We start from the raw sequence: 23,951 nt of genomic DNA, 5'->3' as shown, positions 1-23,951 counted from the left end.
ATCATTTATAGAAAATGTTTAAAAATATTATTTGTATTTTACTCTCTTTTTTAACATCTGGTTTTTTTGGTAGCATTATGTGTACATACTACACGTCTGTAATTTATAAACAAATATACATACATTATGATTGTATATGACAAAACTTTATGTGCAGTTAAATGTTCAAGATTTTGAAAAATACACTCTCAAGTATACTTGTTCTCTTGTTTTCAGATAGTGCCATCTAGTGCATGTTTAGAATAACTGTTCATTTATTCCTTCACTTCTTTCCAGTTTTGTAATCTTAACCTATTTTCAATCCCTTGTACAAGTTTTGTTAATGAAACATCTTAGTTTAACATAACTTCTAAATAGTTATCATCATAATTAATAAATATTTATTGATATATCCAGATAAAAGTCTGCTCTGTCATTCAGTGCTTCAAGTAATGTTCTAAAATGATTTAAAATGTTTGCATGAAATTTGAAGGTAGAGATCAAAAAAGGATAGAAGAAAAGTTTGAAAGAGGAGTGAATATGTTTTTTTAATATGTTTTTCCCCATGGTTTACTATGGAAAATTTCAAACTTCCATTAGAGAGGCTAGTATAATGAAGACCATGTACCTGTGTGCCCATCACCCCGCTTAAATTACATTCAATTTATGGTGTATTATGTTTCATCTGTTCTCCCCCAACTACATATTATTTTGAAGCAAATCATAAGTATAATTTTCTTTTATTTATAAATATTTCCCAAAGGGAATAATTTTAACATTTTTATGTAACAGGAGTTACATATATAACTGAGTTAGTTATTGCCATGTTAGTTCTTTATCCTATGCAGTGTTTACTTGTCTTTTACTACTCTGTTGTTTCCATAGTTATGGTCCTGGCATCTGTAGTCCTAAATCATAATCTCTTTTCCCATCCCTCTATCTGCCTCTAGGATAGGCACAGAGGCTTTAAAGGGTTTAGTTGGAGCAGTTGAGTGTGGTATGAATAGTGGTTAATACTCTAATTATTTTACTTCTTAAGTTTAAGAACAGCTTGCTATTTCTTTGAGACTACAGTAGTTGATAGTCACATTTTCTCTGTGGAATTGTAAAGGAGAAAGACATTATAACATCATATAGTGAAATATATTATTAAATATGGTCCTGGATATCTGCCTTATTCAGATTTCTTTTGATTCAATGGGAAAAAAGCCTATTACATTGTTAGGTTAATGGTTGACATGTTTTTTGCATTAAAAGTATTATTTTTACAGCATATGGAAGAGAAGGTGTGAAAATGAACTTCATAGATCGTATCTTTATTGGTGAATTAACTAGCACAGTCATGTGTGAAGAATGTGCAAATGTAGGTACTTTGGAATTCACTTCAACATGGGATAGATATGGTCACATTGTTTTTATGGTTTTCTTTCACATGTAATCATCTCCAGTCATTTATTTTTATTTGTCACACATGACTACACAGTAGTTTTAAAAAGTCTTTTAAAAGTATATCCTTCACTCCTAGAAAATAAACATAATGTATAATTTTTTTAAGTAAACGTGTTATCTAATTTTTCCTCTTGACACACCTGTGAAGTTCATTTAGCCTATTTTAATATGCTCCAATGTGTTAGCTACTCATTTGGATTGAAAATGAAAGAGAAACTTCTGCGAAGAGAGTAACTATGTTAATATAATTATGCATTGCCCTAAATTGTAATCCCAATAGAAATAATTTAATGTCATAACACAATTTAGGCTGATCTACTTTTTTTTTTTTTTGCGGTACGCGGGCCTCTCACCGCTGTGGCCTGTCCCGTTGCGGAGCACAGGCTCCGGACGCGCAGGCTCTGCGGCCATGGCTCCCCGGACCGGGGCACGAACCCGTGTCCCCAGCATCGGCAGGCGGACTCTCAACCACTGCGCCACCAGGGAAGCCCAAGTATCTTTTAAAATAGAATTATCCTAAAGAATCTACAAAACACAGTCAAGCTCTCTGGCTTTTTTCTTAACATTTCATATTTTATTTATGTTATGGCCATAATTTCACCAAAAATATGTTTATATCTTCAGTTAATCACTTTTATTAAACACAGTTTATTTTAGTTACTTTATGTATTACAGGTTAGTCATATTAACAGTATTATAAAATTCAGCTGGGTTGCATTTATTGACGTTTTGGGATATCTTGTTTTGATTAACAATATGTGTTGCTATACCCAATTAAATTACTGTTTGTTCCAGGAACGTTTTTTAACTTAAGATTTTAGTTGCCTGGGAAGTTTGATTTCTTTAAGACTTTACAAAACTACATTGTCTATATTAGAATTCTAACTGAAGCTCTCAATATGTTTTCTTTTTAAGATCTCCACAGTAAAAGATCCTTTTATTGATATTTCACTTCCTATAATAGAAGAAAGGGTAAGGAGAAAAAAACTTAAGTCTTTTTGTGAAGGGCATTTATAAATTCATATATTTAGGCATTTGTTGAGTATATTATTAGACATCTGAGCGTCGTTACTTTTTATATACAGTAATTGAGTTTGTACAGTGTATGTGATATTGGAGTTTGTATATGTATGCGTAAAGTATGATATAGTTCTTTTATATATATATAAATTTATTTATTTATTTTTGGCTGTGTTGGGTCTTTGTTGCTGTGCACAGGCTTTCTCTAGTTGCGGCGAGCGGGGGCTACTTTTCATTGCAGTGCGCAGGCTTCTCATTGTGGTGGCTTCTCTTGTGGCAGAGCACGGGCTCTAGGTGTGCGGGCTTCAGTAGTTGCGGCACACGGGCTCAGTAGTTGTGGCTCGCGGGCTCTAGAGCACAGGCTCAGTAGTTGTGGCGCACGGGCTTAGTTGCTCCGCGGCATGTGGGATCTTCCTGGATCGGAGCTCGAACCCATGTCCCCTGCATTGGTAGGCGGATTCTCAACCACTGTGCCACCAGGGAAGCCCCTATGATATAGTTCTTATTCTCAAGGAATTTAAACTTTTATGCTTCATATTTTGAGAATTAATGTTTAGGAAATTACATTTCAGATGAATTAGAAATTTTAAAAAGTAGATGATATCCAGAATTTATTTCCTAAAGAAGTTTTGTGTTATATATATGGTATCTAATAGGTTTCAAAACCTGTACTTTTGGGAAGAATGAGTAAATATAGAAGTTTACAGGACACAGATAATGGTGAATACAGTGGCACTATTACTATAGAAAATACTCATCAACCTAGAGCCACCAAGAAGCATTCTTCATCTAAAGATAAGGTAAGATTATATGCATTTGTGAGACATCTGTTTTTTAAAACTTTTTATTAAAAAAAATTTCAAAAGTACACAAAAGTAAGGAAGTATGATAAACTCCCATGTACCCATTTCTCAGCATCATAGTTATCATCTCACAGCTAACCATGTTTTATCTGTATCTATCCCACATTTTCCTCCTCACCATCCTAGATTATTTTGAAATAAATCCCCAATATATCATATACTTAAATGTATATCTCTAAAAGATGCTTTTTAAAGACATAACTATTGTATCATTACTGTACCTAAAATATTTAAAACTTCTTAATAGCATAAGCATCTAGTCATAATTAAAATTTCTGCAGTTGTCTCATAAAATACTTGTTTTTGCTTTTGAAAGCATATTTGAATTTAGGATCTAAAAAAGATCTATAGATTGCCATGTCTTTTAAATGTCTTTTAATCCACAGATTCCACCTTTTTTTTTTCTTTGCAATTTATTTGTTGAAGTGATCATATCATTTTTTTCAGCAGTCTCTCACATTCCCACATCAATAGTGTTTCATTTTGCATGCTATAGTAATTCAGTTTGTATGTTGTGGTAATTCATTTTGCATGCAGTAATTCATCTGCATGTTGTTAAGAGGTGCCTCTGTTCCTTTTGTTTCCTCTCTAAGGCAGTTAGAGCCTTATTAGGTTTAAGTTTGATTATTTATTTAATTTTTGGCAAGAAAACTTTTAAGTGGTGGTGTATATTTCCATCAGGAGGTGCACATCATGTTTGATGTTTCTCTTTCTGTAATGTTATCAGTCACTGATGACCATTGTCTAGACCCATTATTTCTCTAGGGATATACCTGGTTGATGAATTATGCCGTATACATTTAAAGACATCAATCTGAATTTGCACCTCATTAAAAAAACACTTTTTTACATGATATGATTTGTACTAACTTGGCAAATTGATGTATTACCAGATTTAACTTACTCTATTAGAAGGTCCTTTAAGGGGCAAGACTACAGAGATTATGCAAAGGTTTACACTTGAAAAGCCTCCTTCATAGCACTGTTCTACAAAAGTCCTGTTCCCTCTCCATGAATAGGTAACCATTATTGTCGGTTTCTTGTGTAAAAGTTTATTTTCAAATTAGAGCTCTTTGTTAGCATATCTTCTATTGATTGTACTTTGGGTAGATTTAGGAAATGGATTTCAGAGGTACTAGAAATAGTACTTTAGAAATTGTCGAATGTTTAAATAAGACTTACTGGCATTTATTTTCAGTAAGGTCACAAGATTCTTTTCTCTGAAAACACTATCAACTTACAGAATCAACTAATTCATGGCAGAAAATGTACAAGAAAATTGTCACCTGGAGAAGATAAAGCTGTTGTCATATACCAGAAAAATGAAAACCTTGAAATGAATAGAGACTCCTCATTGTTTGCAAGCATCGTGCACACTGAGTCGGCTCTGACTGAAAGCCCTACCGACGGCAGTGAGAAAGAAGCCAGCCTTTCTGAAAGTAGTGTTGATGCTGACAGTGAGGCTTCAGAGTCTGAAAGTGCTCCTAAGCAGACTTCGTTGTTGAGATCCAGCAGTGGATACTATGTGCACACAAATGGACACCTTCGCCATCCGTCAGAGAGTGAACCACTCACCAAGGAGGGTGACGGTGGTGATGAGGGAGTGGCTGGAGCTATTTCTGAACTTCATCTGAGCAGCACTGGAACTGGAGATAGGGATTTTGACAGAGAAAATCAGCCACTAAAGGTTTCAAATAATTTGTGTTTTTCAGAGGGCAAGCATATGGTGTCTTACAGCCCCCAAAATGCTTTTCAGACCCTTTCTCAGAGCTATATAACCACTTCTAAAGAATGTTCAATTCAGTCCTGTCTCTATCAGTTTACATCTATGGAATTACTAATGGGGAACAACAAGCTTCTGTGTGAGAGCTGTACTGAAAAGAAACAGAAGTACCCAAAGGAAACCAGTTCTGCAGGTAAATATTTAGCTTAATTTTTTTAAAGTATTCATGGATTATCTGATAAACAGTGACTAGTGGGTTATAGATCCCACAAAGAGGAGTCTAAGAACCTTGTCTGCGTACTTTAGCTGCTTGGAGGCAGGGGTTGTCTTATCATATTTGTACCTCAACACTGAAGACACTGACTGGGCAGAGTGACTTTTCAGTAGATTTTTGTTGAAATAAATTGAAGGACAGGAAGTATCCATCTCTGCCTCGAAAATGCAGACCCACATAATCTTATTTCGGGGAACTAGCTATCTGAAATCTTTCCAGAAAAAAATTCTGTAAAACTTAAAATTACAACACTAGTGAGATTAATGTTCTTCATAAATCCCATCAATCTAGTATAAAGTCATATCATAAGATATAAATTTGAAGATTTTAAGTAACTGTATGTTATAAAGCTAGCAATATAATAACTATTTTGTTGACCAGAGAAAAGTAGAAAAGGGGGATTTGTCAAGTAAGAAATTTCTGGTGTACCTCTAGCCTTGATTAAATGGAGAGAACACTCTGATTACTTAGTGACTAGTTGTTTCAAAATGCAGGTTTTATTATTCAGGTATGATGAGTCTAACAGATAAGGAGACGATTGCCACTGAACAGATAGTTTATTACTTATAGTTCCCAAGAGGAGGAGGCATGCTGAGCCACGCCACACAGGGCCACAAGGGGAAGTACCAGTGTTGGTCAGGAGACAGAGGGAGCAAGGGGGAAAATGCTGCAGTATAGGGGCTGTCCCTAGCTGTCTGGTACCTGGCTCTGGTGTGATTAGGGCAGGCGAATAGTGGCCTAGAGTTATTAGAGCTCAATAAAGGAGGTGGTTGGGATATGGGTTTTGGATTGGTTGTTTTGCATATGAAAGGCACACTTAAGTTGTTTAGTATCTAGGAATTAGCTAGATCTGGGAAAGGCCCTTTCCAGTGTCAGCAAGGCTCCAGATGTCAAAGCATCAGAATAAAGACATGATTAATACATTAGTAATTAAAGAAATGTCTATATGGGAGAGGAAGAAATGCCAGCTTACATTAATCCAAGTTAAATATGCAATTAGCCATATTCAAATCCTATCACAAGTCTTTTCTAACAACCTCTTATTGAAATGACCCATCATTCCCATGATACATGATCTCTTTTCACTGCAATGAGTAATGACCCAGTTTTTTCAACTACAGGTGTGTTTCTGTTATTCTTTGACTGGCGGGCATTGACATAAGTCACTACTGGTCTATTTGCTTTCCAGTTTCCAAAGTTATGTTGCAAGTGTCACCTCCCCTATTCTTTCTCCTTATAAGTGTGTGCCTTAAAAAATACTCCCTTTCATATTAGTGGAGTTTTGGGGACGAGTAGAGGCTCCCTGTAATCAGAGGTCTAATTTCTTTTTTAACATTTTTGAAAATGTGGTATGATGCTTCTATTTAAATGTTTACTGTATTATAGGGTAGATAATGTATAAGATGGAAATTTACAAGTAACTTTGTTATCTTGTACTTTATGCAGAAAAGAAAGCAGGAGGGGTTTATACTAATGCCAGGAAGCAATTGCTCATTTCTGCTGTTCCAGCTATCCTAATTCTCCATCTTAAAAGATTTCATCAGGTAAATTCCCTTTAGTAACACTATACAAATTTTCATCATATGTTTTGCAGAGCCCTAAGTCTTGTAAATTACTGTCAAGGATTAGACAGTAATTTATTGAATTTAAAAATTTGTCATATGAGGGACTTCCCCGGTGGTCCAGTGGTTAAAACTCCGTGCTCCCAAGGCGGGCCTGGGTTCCATCCCCGGTCAGGGAACTAAGAGTCCACATACTGCAACTAAAGATTGCACATGCCGCCGCAACAAAGACTTGGCAGCCAAATAAATAAATATTTAAAAAAAATTTGTCATATAAGATTTATTGCTTTTTCATCCATAATAGCTTACAAGACTTTTCTAAATAAGATTGTTTAATTCACAATATTTGAAGATTTAGGTGGTCGGAACCTCAGCGGCATGCGTGCGTGTGCCCGCGCGTGTGTGTGAATGGAAAATAAGATTTATTAAGAACCCTTAGAAGCAGAGAAATAACAAGGTGCACATAACTTTCTGAGCTTTCATTCCAGTGAGAGTTGTACGTGGGCTGGGTGTGGTTGGCTGGGACCAATTGCAAAAAGGGCTGCAAGGCAGGCCCCACTCTTGTAGGACTAATGGGAGAGAACCTAAATATAATGTATCAAGTTTTTATCTAATTGTTCATAGTTTTAATTCAATGCCTTGTCTCTCTGTTTTTTGTTTTTTTTGTTTCTGCATTTGATAAAACGATTTTAAAGTTTCTCTGGAAGAAACTTTAATAATTAAAACAGTATGGTCAGAATTGTCAATAAATAAAATTTGAGTATAATTTAAAGCTCTTTTGTTATGGTACAGGATGAATCTCAAATCAGTTGGGGAAGAGGCTAGATTACTCAGTAAAGGACTTAGGAAAGATGGGTGTTTGAAGAAATAAAAATTTAGAGCTTCCTTCCAGACCATATATATCAATACTATTTTCAGATAAATGTTTTTTAATTGTATGAAACAAATTATCAAAAGACTAGAAGAAAACTTGATGAAAATTATTAACCTGACCTCTGTGTGAAAGATTTTCTAAGTATAAAACCCTTGAAAGAAATCTCAAGGGAAGAGATTGAAAGCTTTGAGTATATATTTGCAACATTTCAGGTGGGCCACAGATGGGCAGAAAGAGATTTTTCTCTATACCCCCATCCCTATCCATGGAAATTCGATTAAGTTCTTGATTTTCTATAGCCAACATTACAGAAACCCAGTGGAGATGAAATGGCCATGGAGAGCAGAAGCAGATGTATTGAGTCTCATTACATCAGAATGTGAAATAGAAGGTGTATATCTGCAGTGACTCTGTATGAATGAGATAGGGTCATGCCAGATCTGAGAATGATGTAGCACAGTTATTTTATATTTGGTACTTGCATCCCTTTTAGGAACAACTTACAGAGAGAATTCATGCCCTTAAAGGGAGATTTTAATAGATATCTCGGTCCCTTCTGGTTCTCAGCCTAAATGTAATGTCTGCAAAGCCACGTTCTCATTCTCTGGGACTGTGAATTTTACGGATCAGATTCTCTAAGCAATGTCTTTGCTTCTAGTTTTTCAGTGTCCCTGAAAGCCTGTTTCCCTGTAGTAACTTTAGAGTTGTATATCAGAAACAGCCACAACACTGAAAGGCAAATCTCAACAAGATAGAGCTCTTTGTCATAAATATGGCAAATGATTAATATTGTAAGTATGTAAAGAGCTCTTAAAGATCAATAAGAAAAATATCAAGACTCTAATAGTAAAAATGGTAAAGAACATGAATTGACAGTTCATAGAAGAAGTAAAAATTCCAAGAAAGTATGAAAGGTCCACTCTTTCCAGCAAAACAAATGCAAAATAAAATGGCAGTGAGATTCCTTTTTTAGCCTGTCCAAATTGGCAAAGATTATAATAGTGTTGATAGAAGTCTCTTCTAATAAGGGGTAATTTCTCAATAGCAAAGTACCGTCTGGGGAGGACACATTAGCCTGAAATGATCTCAGACAGTGCTGGTACCAGCTGCTTATAGAGGTCACCTGATGAGAAGAAAGGAGGCAAACAAATTAAATACATATTAAATAATTATTCCAGACATATGACTTCATAATTTCATGTCTGATATCATGTTAAGACTTCTAAAGATTACTTGAAAATGCAAATCACTATGTGGCTATATTTTGGTCAAAAAATAAGGTTTTGTTTTTTTTTCTTTAAAGGTAAGAAATAGGCAACAGAACTGTAGTAAAAGTTATGTGATTAGTATGCAAATAAAAAGACTAGTCGTTGAAGTAAGTCATGAAAGCTTTGCATAAAAGGTTGCATCTGTTAATTTTGTCGACCCAAACAACTCAGATTTAAGTATCTTGTTATTCCAAGAGAGTCTGTTTCTATTTGTGGGTTTCTTATCCAATATCTTCGGTGGTCTATCAGCAAATTTTTATCATTACTTAAATGCAAAGTGTACATTTTTCAAGGCCTGCCTTTGGAAACTAAAAGTAGGGAAAGAAATAGAGCTTGCTTAACAACATGAATATTCATTTTGATTTATATAATATGTAATGTTTACTTTTACTGTTAAAATGATTTGAGTGTTCAGATTTTTCTCTTTTTAATGAATGAATATCACTGAATTTTAGAACTGAAGGGACCTAATATAATCCATTTATACCTGTTTTCTGCCTTGATCTAGATGAGGTTTAGAGTCAAGACAACAGTTAACCAGTCTTTGAGTTAGGCCTAGAACACCAGACTCCTGACTCTTCAGTTGAGTACATTTTTATGATAGCATATGTATCAGTAGCTGAGCTTTTATCACATTGAATTTATTTTCCCGTAAGTGTTGAAAGACACAGTGAAAGCGATTATTTTCATATTGTTTGTGGTAAAAATACCCATGTAAATGAATGATCTTTGCAATAACAGTTTATGAAACCTAATTGAGAACTTAGTCATATATCAGTTTTGGACTGTTCATTAGTCATATTTTTATATCTATGAAAAAAGGTCAAGGATTCCTCTTTTTTTTTTTTTCTTTGCGGTACGCGGGCCTCTCACTGTTGTGGCCTCTCCCGCTGCGGAGCACAGGCTCCGGACGCGCAGGCCCAGCGGCCATGGCTCACGGACCCAGCCGCCCCGCGGCATGTGGAATTCGCCCGGACCGGGGCACAAACCCGCGTCCCCTGCACCGGCAGGCGGACTCTCAACCACTGCGCCACCAGGGAAGCCCTAGGATTCCTCTTTTGGTTTTAATTAACAAACGCAATGATCTAGATTAAGTTTGTTACATTAAGAAAAATTTGTTGTTGTTGTTGTTGTTTTTTGAGGCTGGCCTGAGTCTTCGCAAAGTAAACAGACATGTAGATTTCCCACTGACGCTTGACTTAGCACCATTCTGTTCTGCTACCTGTAAGGTATAGTATATTATTAAGATATTTAATTGTCATGCAAATAATATGCTTCAAAATATCCTATATATTGTTTATTAGGCCATGTCTTCCTCTCTCCCTCCCACCTTCTCTCTCTCTCCCCCTCCTTCCCTCCCTTTCTTCCTTCCATCCAACATTTAACACACTATCACTTTTGTCTTTTGGGAGATAGAATAAGTTGAAAAGATGCATAAAGCATGAGTGAGGCACGATGTTCATGAAGATCAGAGCTGCTTGTAAATGCTACTAGAATCAGATAGCTGCTGAGAGAAGTAAGCAGATTTTGTGCCCTCTCCTGTTCCTTGTGAATGTTGTGCTTAATTGACAGTAGTTTTCGCAGTTGAAGAGTTCTTTATCTTTTGTAAATCGATATACTAGTGCATTGTTTTTCATGCCATTTCATGTACACTACTGAGAATAGTGTACTTGTGAACTGAGTATGATACTTTACAATTACTAATACTTTAATACTTAGATATAGAAAGCAAATTGGTTTATAATTGCTCGTACTTGTATGTAAGAACTCTGTAGGTGAAATTGATGACTTTGCTTTCCGTGAGGGAACTGCACAGTTCTAGGGTAACTAACATGTTGTCCTGCTCACAATTACTGGTTAGCAGTCTAGGATTTGTAGTACATAAACTTACTGAACTTAATACTTTCAATACATTGATCAATCAAAGCGAAATATCTTAAATGCAATTTGTCAGTGAATCCAATTCGTCTGCTATGGAATACTAGCACTATCTGTCAATTATTCACATTCAGTATTCACAGAATTTGATAGTATGGTAAACAAAATATCTAGCAAGCTCTGTATTAAACTTACAGAAACATATTTTTTAGAAGTACCTATTATGGAGAATTTCCAACATACACCAAAGTAGACAGAACAGTACAATGAACCTCAAGCACACATCACCTTGCCTCCAAACCTTAGATATATGGCCAGTCCTGCCCCATGCACATGCTCATCTACTTCCTCCTCTTAAATTATTTTTTTTTCTCTTATGTTATTTTGAAGCAGGTATCAGACATCATTTCATTCATAGATCTTTTCCTATACGTGTCTCTAAAAGATAAGAATCACCCCCACCTTTTTAAACGTAACCACAATACCACTTTCACACTAGAAAAATTAACAATTTTTTTCATATCATCTAGTGTATTTCCAGTTGTCTAATAAATGAAATTTTCAAAATGAATTAGTATCAAAGTAAGGACTACACATCATGATTGAAAAATATCTTTTAGTCCCTTTTAATATACAGTGTCCCTTTCGCATCTCTGCCCCTTGCAATTTATTTGTTGAAGAAACTGGATCATCTTTCTGGTAGTTTCCTGTAGTTTAGATTTTGATGATTATTCCTCTATCCTCTTTATTTCCTACAGATAGGTAGTTGGATCAAGAGAGGCTTGAACAGTTTCAGGTTTGATATTCCTCCCACTCCCGGTAAGGCTATTTCATAGGGAGTGTTCTGTTCTTTCATCAGGTGGCACATAAATGCCAGTTACCTTTCTGTGATATTAGCAACCAGCGTTGCTCAATGAGTTCATTAAGAATTACAGAATGGTAATCCTGTTATTATTTCTTCATTTATTTGCTAGAATACTTCTATATAAAGAGAAATTCCTTTCATCTATTTAGTTATCTTATGGTATAGTTCTTATAGAAAAGACAGGGTAAATGCTCAGTTCTCTCCCCGTCCCCCTTTTAAACCAGTTTTCAGAATAATGAATTAATTCACTGTCATCCTCAAACTATGATCAGTTAATTTATCATTATGAATTCATGGATTTAAACACATTAATAATATTTCAATTTACTGCACTTTTCTTTTAATTCGTAGTCTAATACGTTAGTCTAATGGATCTATTGTTGGCTACTGAGAGCCACTTCAAGTTGGCTCCTGGGTTCTTTTGACATGACCCTTGTGGTTGTTCTCTGAGTGATTATGCCACCAACTGGATATTCATTTGCTTAATTTTAAAATTTTCATTTTTAGGGATTGTTACTTAAATTAAAAATTTTTTAATAATTACATAAAATATTTATGTAGTTCCAAAGTCAAATGTATAAAACAACGTAAATTCAAACAAGTGTAGTTTTTCTCCATGTCTGTTCTACCTGTTTCTTTCCTCCCTTTATAGATAACCATTTTTTCAAATTATTGTTTATTCATTTATTATTTTTTTAAATGTAAACAAATAGGTATATATATCTGCATCTCGCCTCTTTAATAATTATAGCTTACAATATGTATCCTTTTTTCTACCTTATTCTTAACATTGTATCCTGGAGATTATTTCATAGCAGTATTTAGAGATAGTCTGCCCTCCATTTTTCAAATAGCATAGTACTCTATTGTATGGATGCATTATAGTTTATTCAACCAGTCCCCAGTTTATGGACATTTGAGTCTACTCCAGTTTTTTGATATTACAAATAATCCTGCAATCACTAGTATGGTACATGTCTTTTTACATATTGCTCATGTTCCTGTGAGATAGAATCCTAGAAAAAGGATCGATAAATACAAGAGTAATACCTGTGTAACTTAGCTAGATAACGTGAAATGTCCCTGAATAGGGGTGTACCCCTTTGCGTTCCCATATGAGAGCATTCTTTTCCCTACAGCCCAGCCAACAGAGAATGTTGTCAAGCTTTTTCATTTTGCTGGTCTAATACAGGTGGGAACATATGCCGGTGTAGTTTTAATATGCATTGCTCTTATTTTAAGTAGGACTTGCATTTGGCTTAATTTTCCTTATAATAAGAGTTCACTAAATATTACTAATTAATTTGAGGTTTTTTTCTTTGTCTGAAAGAATGTAAGTGTGGGAGATAAAGTTCTCTATGGTCTCTATGGCGTAGTGGAACATAGTGGCTCAATGAGAGGAGGCCACTACACTGCTTACGTGAAAGTGAGAACACCGTCCAGGAAATTACTGGAACATATCACTGGAAAGAAAAATGTACCTGGTATGCCATCCTAAGTTTATTTTACTCTTAAAAACAAATGAATTCATTCTTCCTTTTCTGGAAGAGGTAAGTTCTTTCATGGATACTTCAAGTGGATTCACTTTAAGTGAGGAAAACCTTTAAGAGTACCTAGATAATCTTAAATATCATAAAACTGTACCCTTCAGGTCATGTGAAGTGACACCCAGTTTTTCAAGGTGTTAAGTCATCGTGTATTGCAGTGGAATAGCATTTTATTTAACAATACCAATAGTTTTTAAAGACATACCAGGTCCTCAGACTAGAGTTGGAGTTGAAAATTTGCTTCAGCAAACTAACTGTGTAATTTCTTCCTTCTCTTTTAGTGCAGATGCCCTTTTCCTTGAATAAATAAATGTTCATAAGACTATCTAATACTTCACTAGATATTTAAAGTAAATGATACTAATATTAACACTTTGAAAGAGTTCATTTTGGAAGATGTTTAGCCCAAGAAGAAACAGCCTTATGCAATAAAGTCTAGCATTAGAGTTTGTGATAAATGTGTTGTCTTTAATGTAAAGTCAGAACATACTTATTGTAAAATTATATTTCTTTTTGTTTTGTTAGGTTTGAAAGAACCTGATAGTGAGTCAGCAGGCCAGTGGGTCCATGTTAGTGACACTTACGTGCAGGTGGTTCCAGAATCAAGAGCACTTAGCGCACAAGCGTACCTTCTTTTTTATGAAAGAATATTATAATTATTTGTTAATTGTTAATGGTAATGATTATTTAGATCACTTTTATTTAAATGCTGCAGCAACAACCATTATATGCAATGTGTCTTTGTAGTCTTTTCTGTAGGAATGGCATGTCCCTCAAATGCTCCTGGACATGTTTACCATTTTGGTGAATCCTTTTAAAGTAAATTAAATTTACTAAATGCTTTCAAAATTATATTCTTAAAATAAATGTAAACACATGTTTTTAAAAACATATTTGTCCTGGCAAAAAACCCCACAGAATTTACAGTAGTAGAGGAAACTCCTTTATAATGTGGCTTATTACTACAAGCATTCAGAAATGATGCTGGCTAAGTCAAATCATTCCTTTAAAACAGTGTTTCCCAAATGTGAGTCAATACCACCTTTCTGTTTTCATATATATATGTATATATATCTCTTATGCCATTGTTTACTTATGATTTTTAAGCTTTTTTTTTAGCCTTTTTAAGCCATAGTCTTATTTTGAGCATATTCTACATTTTATGTGCTACATTTTTTTCTAATAAACATTAAAATAAATATATAACTAAAGAAAAATTGCTCATTCATGTAGCACTTCACTAAAAATCATCTCAGGGCTATCCAGTGGTATATTACACTGCTGTGTGGGACACATTGCTATAACATATACTTACACAATTGGCATACTGACCTTGTCATATTTTGTATGATTCAACCATATAAAAAGGTACCACTGTAGCTTCAGTAATATGGATTTACAAATAATATACTGGTTAGCTTATTGCTTTGAGGTTTTGAGAACTGGAAAAATACCAAAATATTTTATCAACATATTATTTGCAGCCTATTCATGATGGAGTTGAGGATAATTTGCAAGTGATTAGCCAGTCAAAATATATTTATAGATAATTGTTACATGCAGAATTGGTAAATAGAAGTTGTTAATCCATATGGGACCATAGGATACCTTTGAAATGTAAATTACCAAATCATATTTGTAAATGATAGAGAATTCTATTCTTATTATGCTTAATAGGAAAATGTAATACATTTTCTAGTTCTGTAGATCAGTAAATATTAATCATAGTTTTGGGGTTTTGAGATCACCTTTTATCTTCAGCAAGCATCATCTGTAAGTTCAAATAGGTTTAGTTTTTATTTTAATGGAGCATAAAGTTGGCATTTTGGATTTTCTTTTAAAATAATTAATAGCAAACATATGGTAGTTTTTCCCCCTTAGAAAACAAATTATTAAGCTGTCAAAACTTGGCATGAAAATGTTACCATTACTTAGGCTTAAATTTTTAAAAAATGACTACTTTGGTGTTACATTATTAAATCAAAACACATAACTGCATGGTTCAAGCATCCTAATCATTAGGGCTAACGAATGATAGTACAGGCAGATGCTGGGTAAGTGCCTGGTCCTAGTTCATTCTCCTCTTGTTAAGGAAGGATAAGAATAATGGCTGTAGTTAATGTGTGGAAATATTTCATGAAGACTCTCACCCTTCTTAATATTTAAGTATATGTAATATTATCAAGGTTACCAGTGCCGCCTTTTGATATATGGATGAATGGAATTGTGATTAGTGTTAAAGATGGTAATAATGTACGAAATTCAGAGCTTAAAAATGTCATTGCATAAATTGTATTTTCAAGCTGTTGAAATTTCAATAATAGTGGTTTTCTTGATTTTTAACAGTGAAATGATGGAGAAATGTATCTTTATAAGTTAACCTGTAAACTCAGGTTGTGTCATGTAAAAGGTAAACAGTGTTTAAAGTGTTTTCTGTTTAATTGTAATGCGTTAACATTGAAGACTTCAGTACCAGAGCAGTGAAATTTTTTGAAAACTATTAGTTAATCCTCTTTATTCAAGTCAACCGTCTTGGTAATGACAATTACCATCCCCTCCCCCAAATGTAAATATTAAATTGTCTCATTTTTCTCCTAGAAAAGATACCATTAAGAGGCATGCACTTTTCATTGGATGGTCACCTGCTTCTTATTTCATTGATAGATGGATAGATGAAAGAGAGAGAGAGAGAAAGAAAGAAAAGAAAGAAAGAAAGAGGGAAAGGAAGAAAGAGGGAAAGGAAGCAAGAAAGGAGGGAAAGAAACAAGACCATTCTTTTCTGTTGCCTCTTGGCTTATCCCTTACAGAGTTAAGTAGAGATGGTAAGTGATAAGTGAGGGCAAGAATCAAGGAAAGTGCCTAGTTCCTCTTTTCATTGGATGCCAGGAAATGAACTAGTGCTAAATTTATCAAATTAGGAGATCTTTTAAGCTTTATTCTGAATACCAGTTAAGACTGATTTTTCATTAAGTGAGTGGTACATTGTAGCTTCAGAACATTACCTCAGTACTCAAATACCACAGTAGTTTTTGTGCTTAACTTTACATTTATTCATTAAGTATATATTTATTGAACATCTACTAAGGGTCAGGCCCTGGGCTGACACTGTTTTAACATGTTTTAAAATGAAGAGGCCTATGTAAGTTTTAGACATTATTCTAGAAGTAATAAGATACTTTTATTTTCATTTCCACAGTGTTAAATGAGTTAATTCTGAAATCTGTTTTTTTATGGCCTAAAGTTTATGAATGCTTTGCTTGTCCAGGTCTGCTGGTAATGGAATAAATTTGATTTTGAGATCTAAGACTTTCCTAAAGATAGCTTTTGTAATAGAGAAAGTATGTTAAGTTACACATGGATCTACATTTAAATTTTTGTTTTTATTTTGAATATTTCCAAAGCACATTTGCAGGGGTACTAAATTGTGAGCTACTTTAGTAACAGTGGCTTCCAGATGACCTCAGGAAACAGTACAAATCAGTGAGAATGTTTACAGATCCTCAAAAAAACTAGTGTTTGGCGAAATGAATTTAAGAAGTAAAACAGGAGTTTAACTAGCTTTATTTAGAAACTGGTTTATATCTAACCTCGGGTTCCCCTAGTTTTTCCATGTTTAAAATGATACATTTTTGACTATATGCCAATTATGTGAATATTTTTGACATAACCAAATGTATGTTTATATTTAAGATTTTGTCATTTAATGTTTTTAAAACTGATGTGAAGGCCACCTTTTTGAGTGGCCAGGGAGAGTGGTGTCAGTTCTAAGAGCAGTTGATACCTGTTTTCTTATTGTAAATGTGCCAACAAAACTATTTTACTATGATACGTATTTAAGAGCTCTTAGTTCGCATGTTTGACTTTAGTCAATGATTTTGTATGATACCTGAATAAAATTTCCTGAGGATTAAGCTGTGAAATATATAACCTTCATCTAATTTTTGAGGTATAAAATAGTATCTTGCCTACTTTTATTAAATTCATACTCATAATTTGTCTGCGTGCTACCTGAAAAAATAAGCCTAAACCAGATATGTTATGTGCAATAAAAGTGATTCTTTATATATTATCTGCTGCATTAAGAAAGACTATTTTTAGATATTTAAAATGTTCTGGTTCATGTAGAAATCCATCAATTCAAACCTATTTAAAAGATAGATGACTATATTTTTTAATTTTGAGTAATAATTGATTATATATCATTCCTACCATTTTATCTTTTTTTTGCAGTGTTTTTGGAAAATAGCTATGTAACTTATGGAGCATTATTTTGATGTTACTGTATAAACATGCATAAAATATTAAATTCATATTTACTTTATGTTTCAAGATTGGTCCTGGAGTTTTTTTCAATGCACATTATTGACAGAATATTTTGTGTACAAACACTGTATTTACTTACTTAACTATATTCAAAATATCCTTCCTATTTCAGAAGTTTATCATCTCCAAATAAAATATCTCATGGGCCTCTTTCATTCAGATTTCAGTGTCTGCCAAGGGTGAGTCTTCATCCTTTCAGATGTTTCTTTGAGTTTTTTAGGCAGGATAATTCATTAGGAAACATTTTGTCTACCTTTCTGTATTTAACCTTTTTTAGGTTATGAAGCTCTTTGAGATTATAATGAATGTTATAGACCATCTTTCATATTTATCGAATATCTGCTGTGTGGTAGGCATTGGGGATACAGCACTGACCATGGGAGATAGAAATCTCTCTAAGAAGTGAGGAAATAGACATTCTAAGAAGTGAAGATTAAAGAAAAGATATTTCAAATGGTAAATGATATGGAGAAAAATCAAGCAACATTACCCACAGAGCCATATGGAAATTAAGGTCCATGGGATGAAGGATGTTCTAGGGATAAAAGGTGTATGATATTAGTCCTGATAGTCCCAAAGAGAAGCTATGAGTGTTGGAGGAAGTGGAGGGTTTTAATTCTGGGGCCCTCTCCTCACTCCTGCTAATGGCAATAGAGAGGCTGGGAAGGGAAATCTTGGCACTTACATCTTCTTAGAAAAATATATGCCCCAGATTTTTGTATGTAATTTCAGAGGCTCACAGACCCCCTGAAGCCATTTTCATACATTTTTTAAAAGTTGCACTCAGGCAGAAATATCTAAAATGTTTGCATTCCCATATGTATTAGAATAGGCTGGGTTATGCTGCAGTAACAAATAACTTCACATCCCAGTGGCTTAGCACAACAAAAGTTTATTTCTTCCTCACCCAAAATCACTGTGAGTCTGGTCAATCTGCAAAAGCAACTGTTTTCCAACTGGTGAGTCTGTAATCCTCTGGCTGATTGTCTTCTGGCTCTATCATTTTAATGCCAGGCCTCTTCACTGGCAGGGGAGGAGAACACTAAAGGTCTTGCATCAGCAATGAAATTCTTCATCTTGGATGCGTTGCGCACAACCCAGTGGCCAGAAATAGTCACATTGGCCCTGCCTAATTGCAAGGAAAGATGGGTAGGAAAGAGTAAGTCTCCCAGGGCTCAGAAGAAAAGGAGAATGGACTAGAAGTCTCTCACAGTCTACCCTCTGGTCACCAAATACTCAGCTCTTCTTTCTACACGTGGAACACAGTGACTCCCTTTTCAAGAGAAACAGCCCCAAAGGACCATCCACCATTCCAGAACCAGGCTCTTTGGAAGTGCTATGTCAGGTCTGGGTGTTGCTCCCACTGGTCTGGAGACCCAGGAGCCGAAAGACTATGTTCTGTTTTCCACAAACTTACTGTACAGTGGTGAAACCAGTGGAACTATAACCACAATCAACATTCTAATTTAGAAAGGGGAAGAAGAATGGAGATATTGTCAATCTCTTACCCTGGGCATGGGGAATGTTCATTGTTAGACCTTTCCTCTATTCCCTAAGAATTCCCTTCTCCACTGTTCTCTGTGACTCCAGACTTCACCCCTTGGAAGAATCTTTTTTTTTTTTTAATTATCCTCCTTGGCTACATCTGAATGGCTGTTGAGGAATATGCCATCCTTGGAAGTTGCACAGCTTTGTTTCAATCTGTTTCCTAGATAATTGGGGGCTGAAGTTGTTTGTTTGTTTAAAGTTTGGAATAGTCACAATTTCTGTTAGCCAAGGCTTATGGTTTCTTTTCCAGTACCACTCTTAAAAGCTTAGTAGCCCTCTTTGTTGACGGTCAGATTTATATGCCAGTAACCATACCATTTTTTTTGAGACAACTAGTTCTTGGGTTGATTGTATTTCTTTGATTTCCTACCTCCCTACCTCTCTCCTGACCTTATGGCAGGTACCTTCTGTCTATTAGCTTTGATGGGAGAGCCATCCTCTTAACCACATTTCCATCCTTAGTTTTATTTTTTTTTCCAAGTGAGAAAAAAATTAAGGTTACCTTAATTACATCCTTAATTAACCCACTGAAAATTTCCAAAATAACTATGATGTTTACACCCTTAGTTACAATCTTTGCTGCAAGGCTGAGTTTTAATGATCCTTTGTCATTTAAAGGCTTTCTCAAGTTTATCTCCTACTGCTTGGAGTTGAAAAACACAAACGTGAGGCTCAAATTTTGCTTGCCTCTATTCCCTCGCGTCAGCTTCTACAAATCAACCATTCCTCTCTGAGCTCCACTCTTTCTCATAATACCGTGCCAAATACATCCAGTAGTACCCAACACACACTTATTTTTCAACTTCTTCCCCTAGCTCAAAAGTCAGTAGGTACATTTTCTGCCTCTCAGGTTATTGGGGGTGACAATTATATTAAATTTTTTACCGTTGCATAATGTGATGTCCCTGTTTCTAGCCTCCAATATTAGTTTCCTATGTATACCAACCAACCTCTAAGCTAATGCCACATATTTTCAGTTCTTTGAGCAGCACCCAACTCCTGTTACCAATATCTGTATGTGTCAGGCTAAATTAGGCTTGTGCTTTATTAACAAATGTCTCCAGAATCTCAGCAACTTATTTTGTGGTCATTGCAAAGTCTTTCGCTGATTTGGGGCTCTTTCTGGCCACTGTTTCCCATAAGGCAACTCGGTGATCGTGGCTGACAGAGAATATACCAACCTGTAGCTGCCCCTTTATCTGCCTGTAGACTTCTTGGTTGATGTGACAATGCTTACAGTTCTTGTAAGCTTAGGTCCAGAAATAACTGTCATCACTTAACCCACAGCCCATCGGCCAGAAGTAATTCACTGAGTACTACCTAAACTTTAAGGAGGCTTAAACCTTCTGTGTGCTGTAAGTCAGTGGAGAATCAGATATTGGTGAATACTAATAATGTCTACTACATCATACAAGTGACTTAAGTATAGAAACAGTAGTTTGAATCACAAAAGATTTTTAAGTAAGAATATGCCAGTCAGTGAACATAGTAGGTGTACCTTACTTTCTCCAATCTGGTCTAAATGGTCATTACATGCATAAAGCCCAGTTTGGTCCATTGTTTTTTTGGGTTTTTTTCTTAATTTATTTTACTGAAGTATAGTTGATTTACAGTGTTGTCTTATTTTCTGCTGTACAGCAAAGTGATTCAGTTATATATTTGTGTAAATTCTTTTTCATTATGGTTTATTACAGGATATTGAATATAGGTTCCCTGTTCTATACAGTAGGATCTTGTTTATCCATTCTATATATAATAGTTTACATGGTCCATTGTTAAATAACTGAATTATTATTGTATGTTCTCATATTTCATTATGATACATATTCTCACTACTTTCTAGGAGATGCTTAAGTAAGAATTAAAAGAGTTGTAATTTATTAAGAATTTAAACAGTTGTCTTAAGAATTATTATTTAAGAATTAAAACAGTTGTAATTTTTAATAATTTGCTTGTAGCATATTAGCTTTATATACTTTTTAATCCTCCATTGTAGTTCTACTGTGGTAAAGTAGATGTAACATAAAATTTACCGTTTTAACCGCTTTTAGGTGTACAATTCAGTGGCACTAAGTACATTCACAATGTTGTACAAATATCACCATCTCTAGAACCCTGTCCTCATCCCCAACAGAAATTCTGTGCCCATTAAATAATAACTCCCTATTCCTCTCTTCCTCCAACCCCCAGCAACTGCTATCTGTCTCTATGAATTTGCCTATTCTAGGGACCTCATATAAGTGAAATTATACAACACTTGTCCTTTTGTGTCTGTCTTGTTTCACTTAGCGTAATCTTTTCAAGGCTCATCCATGTTGTAGCATGTATCAGAATTTCATTCCTTTTTAAGGCTGAATAATATTTGATTGTATGTATATACCACAGCTTTAAATAACTTTTTATTATATAAGTTTCATATATACAGCATTATAATTCAACATCTGTATACACTACAAAGTGATCACTACCACAAGTCTAGTTACCATTAAATAATTTTTATTCTTAAATTTTAAGATGGATGTGATATGGAACATAATAACACCTTAAAGGTTCAGATCTCAAGAAGTAGGAATATTTAATTCTGTTTCTTTTCCACATCTCATTTAACCTTTTTCCACTTTACCTTAAGGATAACTTGTTTTCATAATAATGCAAAGTACTAACTTGAATATATCCTCCCCTTCAAACACTCTGCAACGAGGGCAAGTTAATAAAAAATTTAACTTACGAAGCGCCCTGATTGTTAGTCATAGACAGCAGATTGCTAAGACTGGCAAGATGGCAACTGTTACTGCACTTTCTAATCAAGGTGCAGAATGACTGGACTGCAGCAGCTCGTGTACACAATAGCTGCTCAAATAGACACTTTAATACAAAAATACATTGTGAGAAAGTCTGGTGTTGAAATACAAGTGCCTGATGATGTCTCCTTCGAATCCTAAAGTTACAGGGAAATCCTAGGTGAAAGTAATGAGGGAAAGGGAACTATGGGACTGTAAAACTCATTTCCTGGTCTGGCAAACGGTGATTGCTGAGAGTGCCTCATTAAACTGGCAGAAGGAACAAACGTGAGTTATTTAATAATTCTCTCATTCGACAAATGGAGAACTTTCTGTATGCTAAGCAGTACGCTGGCCAGCTGGAGAACAGAGATGGGAAAAACAAAAAACAAAAAACTACCAGAAAACTGCTTCAACTTTACTAGGGAAACAAGCAAACAAATACAAGATGATTATAGAAAGTAGGACCATATGAAAGTTTCTCTAGGGCAATCAGGTTTCACAAGGAAGATAGAATGTTTCTCTGATTAGAATGTTTCTCAGAGAAACTTGAAAATCAGGCCCTGGGCAAAAACTTGGAAAATGATCACAGAGCAAAATCAGAGACGACCACTGATAATATGTGGTAAATCTCCTAGTTTTTGTTCCATAAAGTGATTTAAAAAACCATACTAGGGAATTTCCTGGCGGTCCAGTGGTTAGGACTCCGTCCTTTCACTGCCCTGGGTCCAGGTTCAATACCTGTTGGGGGAACTAAGATCCCACAAACCGCAGGGCTGGCCAAAAATACCCCAAAATAAATAAAAATCGCACTAGACTGTTGTGTCATCCTTTTGTGTGTGTGTGTGTGCGCTTTTTTTGTGAAATTATGGAAAGGGTCAAAGGAACCAAATTTTCTTTTTGCCTCCAGTAATACTATGCCCTCACATTATTTTGTTGGTAGAGGTGTAATTAGTTATCGTTTCTCCCAAGATGAAGTTGTATTTTGTGGGCCACTTGGATTTGAGGACCAGCGAATCTTTAGCTATTGAGGACTTTGTTCTAACGCTGATGCAGGAGAATCTGGGTTTCAAGTGTTTCTTCAAGAAGACTGGATTTCATGCAAACAGGATCTATTCTCACGTCTATCTTTATCTTCTTTATCCATCTAGATGTATTCGTAATATTTTATTTCTACTGTTATTTGCTCTTTCTTTTGCACAATTCCCAATGAAACAATTTAGATACTTGGTGCGCAAAAGTTTCACGTTACTCTAGAAAGGCACTTTCCAATATTTATTTCCAACATTTATTTTCCAATGTATCTTCGGAACAGTTTTGTTTTCTTTGTAGCTTCTAGCCTGGAAATCGATACTTTTGATACCTGAACGTCGTTCATATTAAAACACCATGGAATCAAAGTATTCCATTCGAAGAACTGAATTGCGTAAGTCCTGTCGGGAGGCCATCTTGTGGTTGAGAAAAAGGGGCAGCAGGATGGAAACGGGACGTCTCCGCCACTTTACCCTAAAGGTCCTGGGGAGGGAACGAAACAACAGGACTAGCAGGGTGAGGCAGAGCTGAGCAAGTGTCCCCGGAAGGGGGCGCTATGTTTTCGAGGTTAACAAAGAGTGACCGCTGCGGGGGTCAGCTAAGGTCTCCGCTATAGCTACCATCTACACCGGTCACTTCACCAACGTCCCGTCTCCCTGGAAGCGGAGCCCTCGGAGGCGCTCCGTGAGACCCAAGTCGGGAGTATTCCGGAAGTTCGGGCCAGACTCTGGTCTGTGTGAAACACGGCTACGGGCGCACCGAGCAACCCGCCGGAGTCGGTTCATTTGACCCTGGGGCCCCTCCGTAGTCTGAAAGGAGTGCCGCGAACTCAAGCCACCTTTTCGGAAGGGAACATACCTCCCCTTGAAGGAGGATCACGTTGCTAAAGTAAAAATTTTGAGCGCGCTCTGTACAGAACACTCAAACTCTTGGCTTTCTGCCCACTGTAAAGATAAAAGTGGGTCG

General features: G+C 35.5%; 1 protein-coding gene across 6 annotated transcripts in view; it reads left to right on the top strand.

Annotated features, from left to right (window-relative positions):
• Window positions 1-16,149, top strand: part of USP45 (ubiquitin specific peptidase 45) — a 62,749-nt gene extending 46,600 nt beyond the window's left edge. Inside the window, exons 10-17 of one of the 6 annotated variants that reach the window (XM_029223795.1) lie at window positions 1,251-1,342; window positions 2,344-2,400; window positions 3,105-3,248; window positions 4,555-5,227; window positions 6,755-6,852; window positions 10,155-10,241; window positions 13,086-13,239; window positions 13,828-16,149. In XM_029223795.1, the coding sequence (XP_029079628.1) occupies window positions 1,251-1,342; window positions 2,344-2,400; window positions 3,105-3,248; window positions 4,555-5,227; window positions 6,755-6,852; window positions 10,155-10,241; window positions 13,086-13,239; window positions 13,828-13,958 (1,436 nt within the window). In that variant the 3' untranslated portion in view covers window positions 13,959-16,149. The other 5 variants (XM_029223796.1, XM_029223797.1, XR_003793704.1 and 2 more) reach the window with 5 other exon arrangements.
• The last annotated feature ends 7,802 nt before the right edge of the window (window positions 16,150-23,951 follow it).

Source organism: Monodon monoceros, unplaced genomic scaffold, assembly GCF_005190385.1.
Source record: "Monodon monoceros isolate NGI ecotype Baffin Bay Population unplaced genomic scaffold, NGI_Narwhal_1 Super_Scaffold_15, whole genome shotgun sequence".
NCBI lineage: Eukaryota > Metazoa > Chordata > Mammalia > Artiodactyla > Monodontidae > Monodon > Monodon monoceros.
This window is presented reverse-complemented; position numbering and strand designations above follow the sequence as displayed.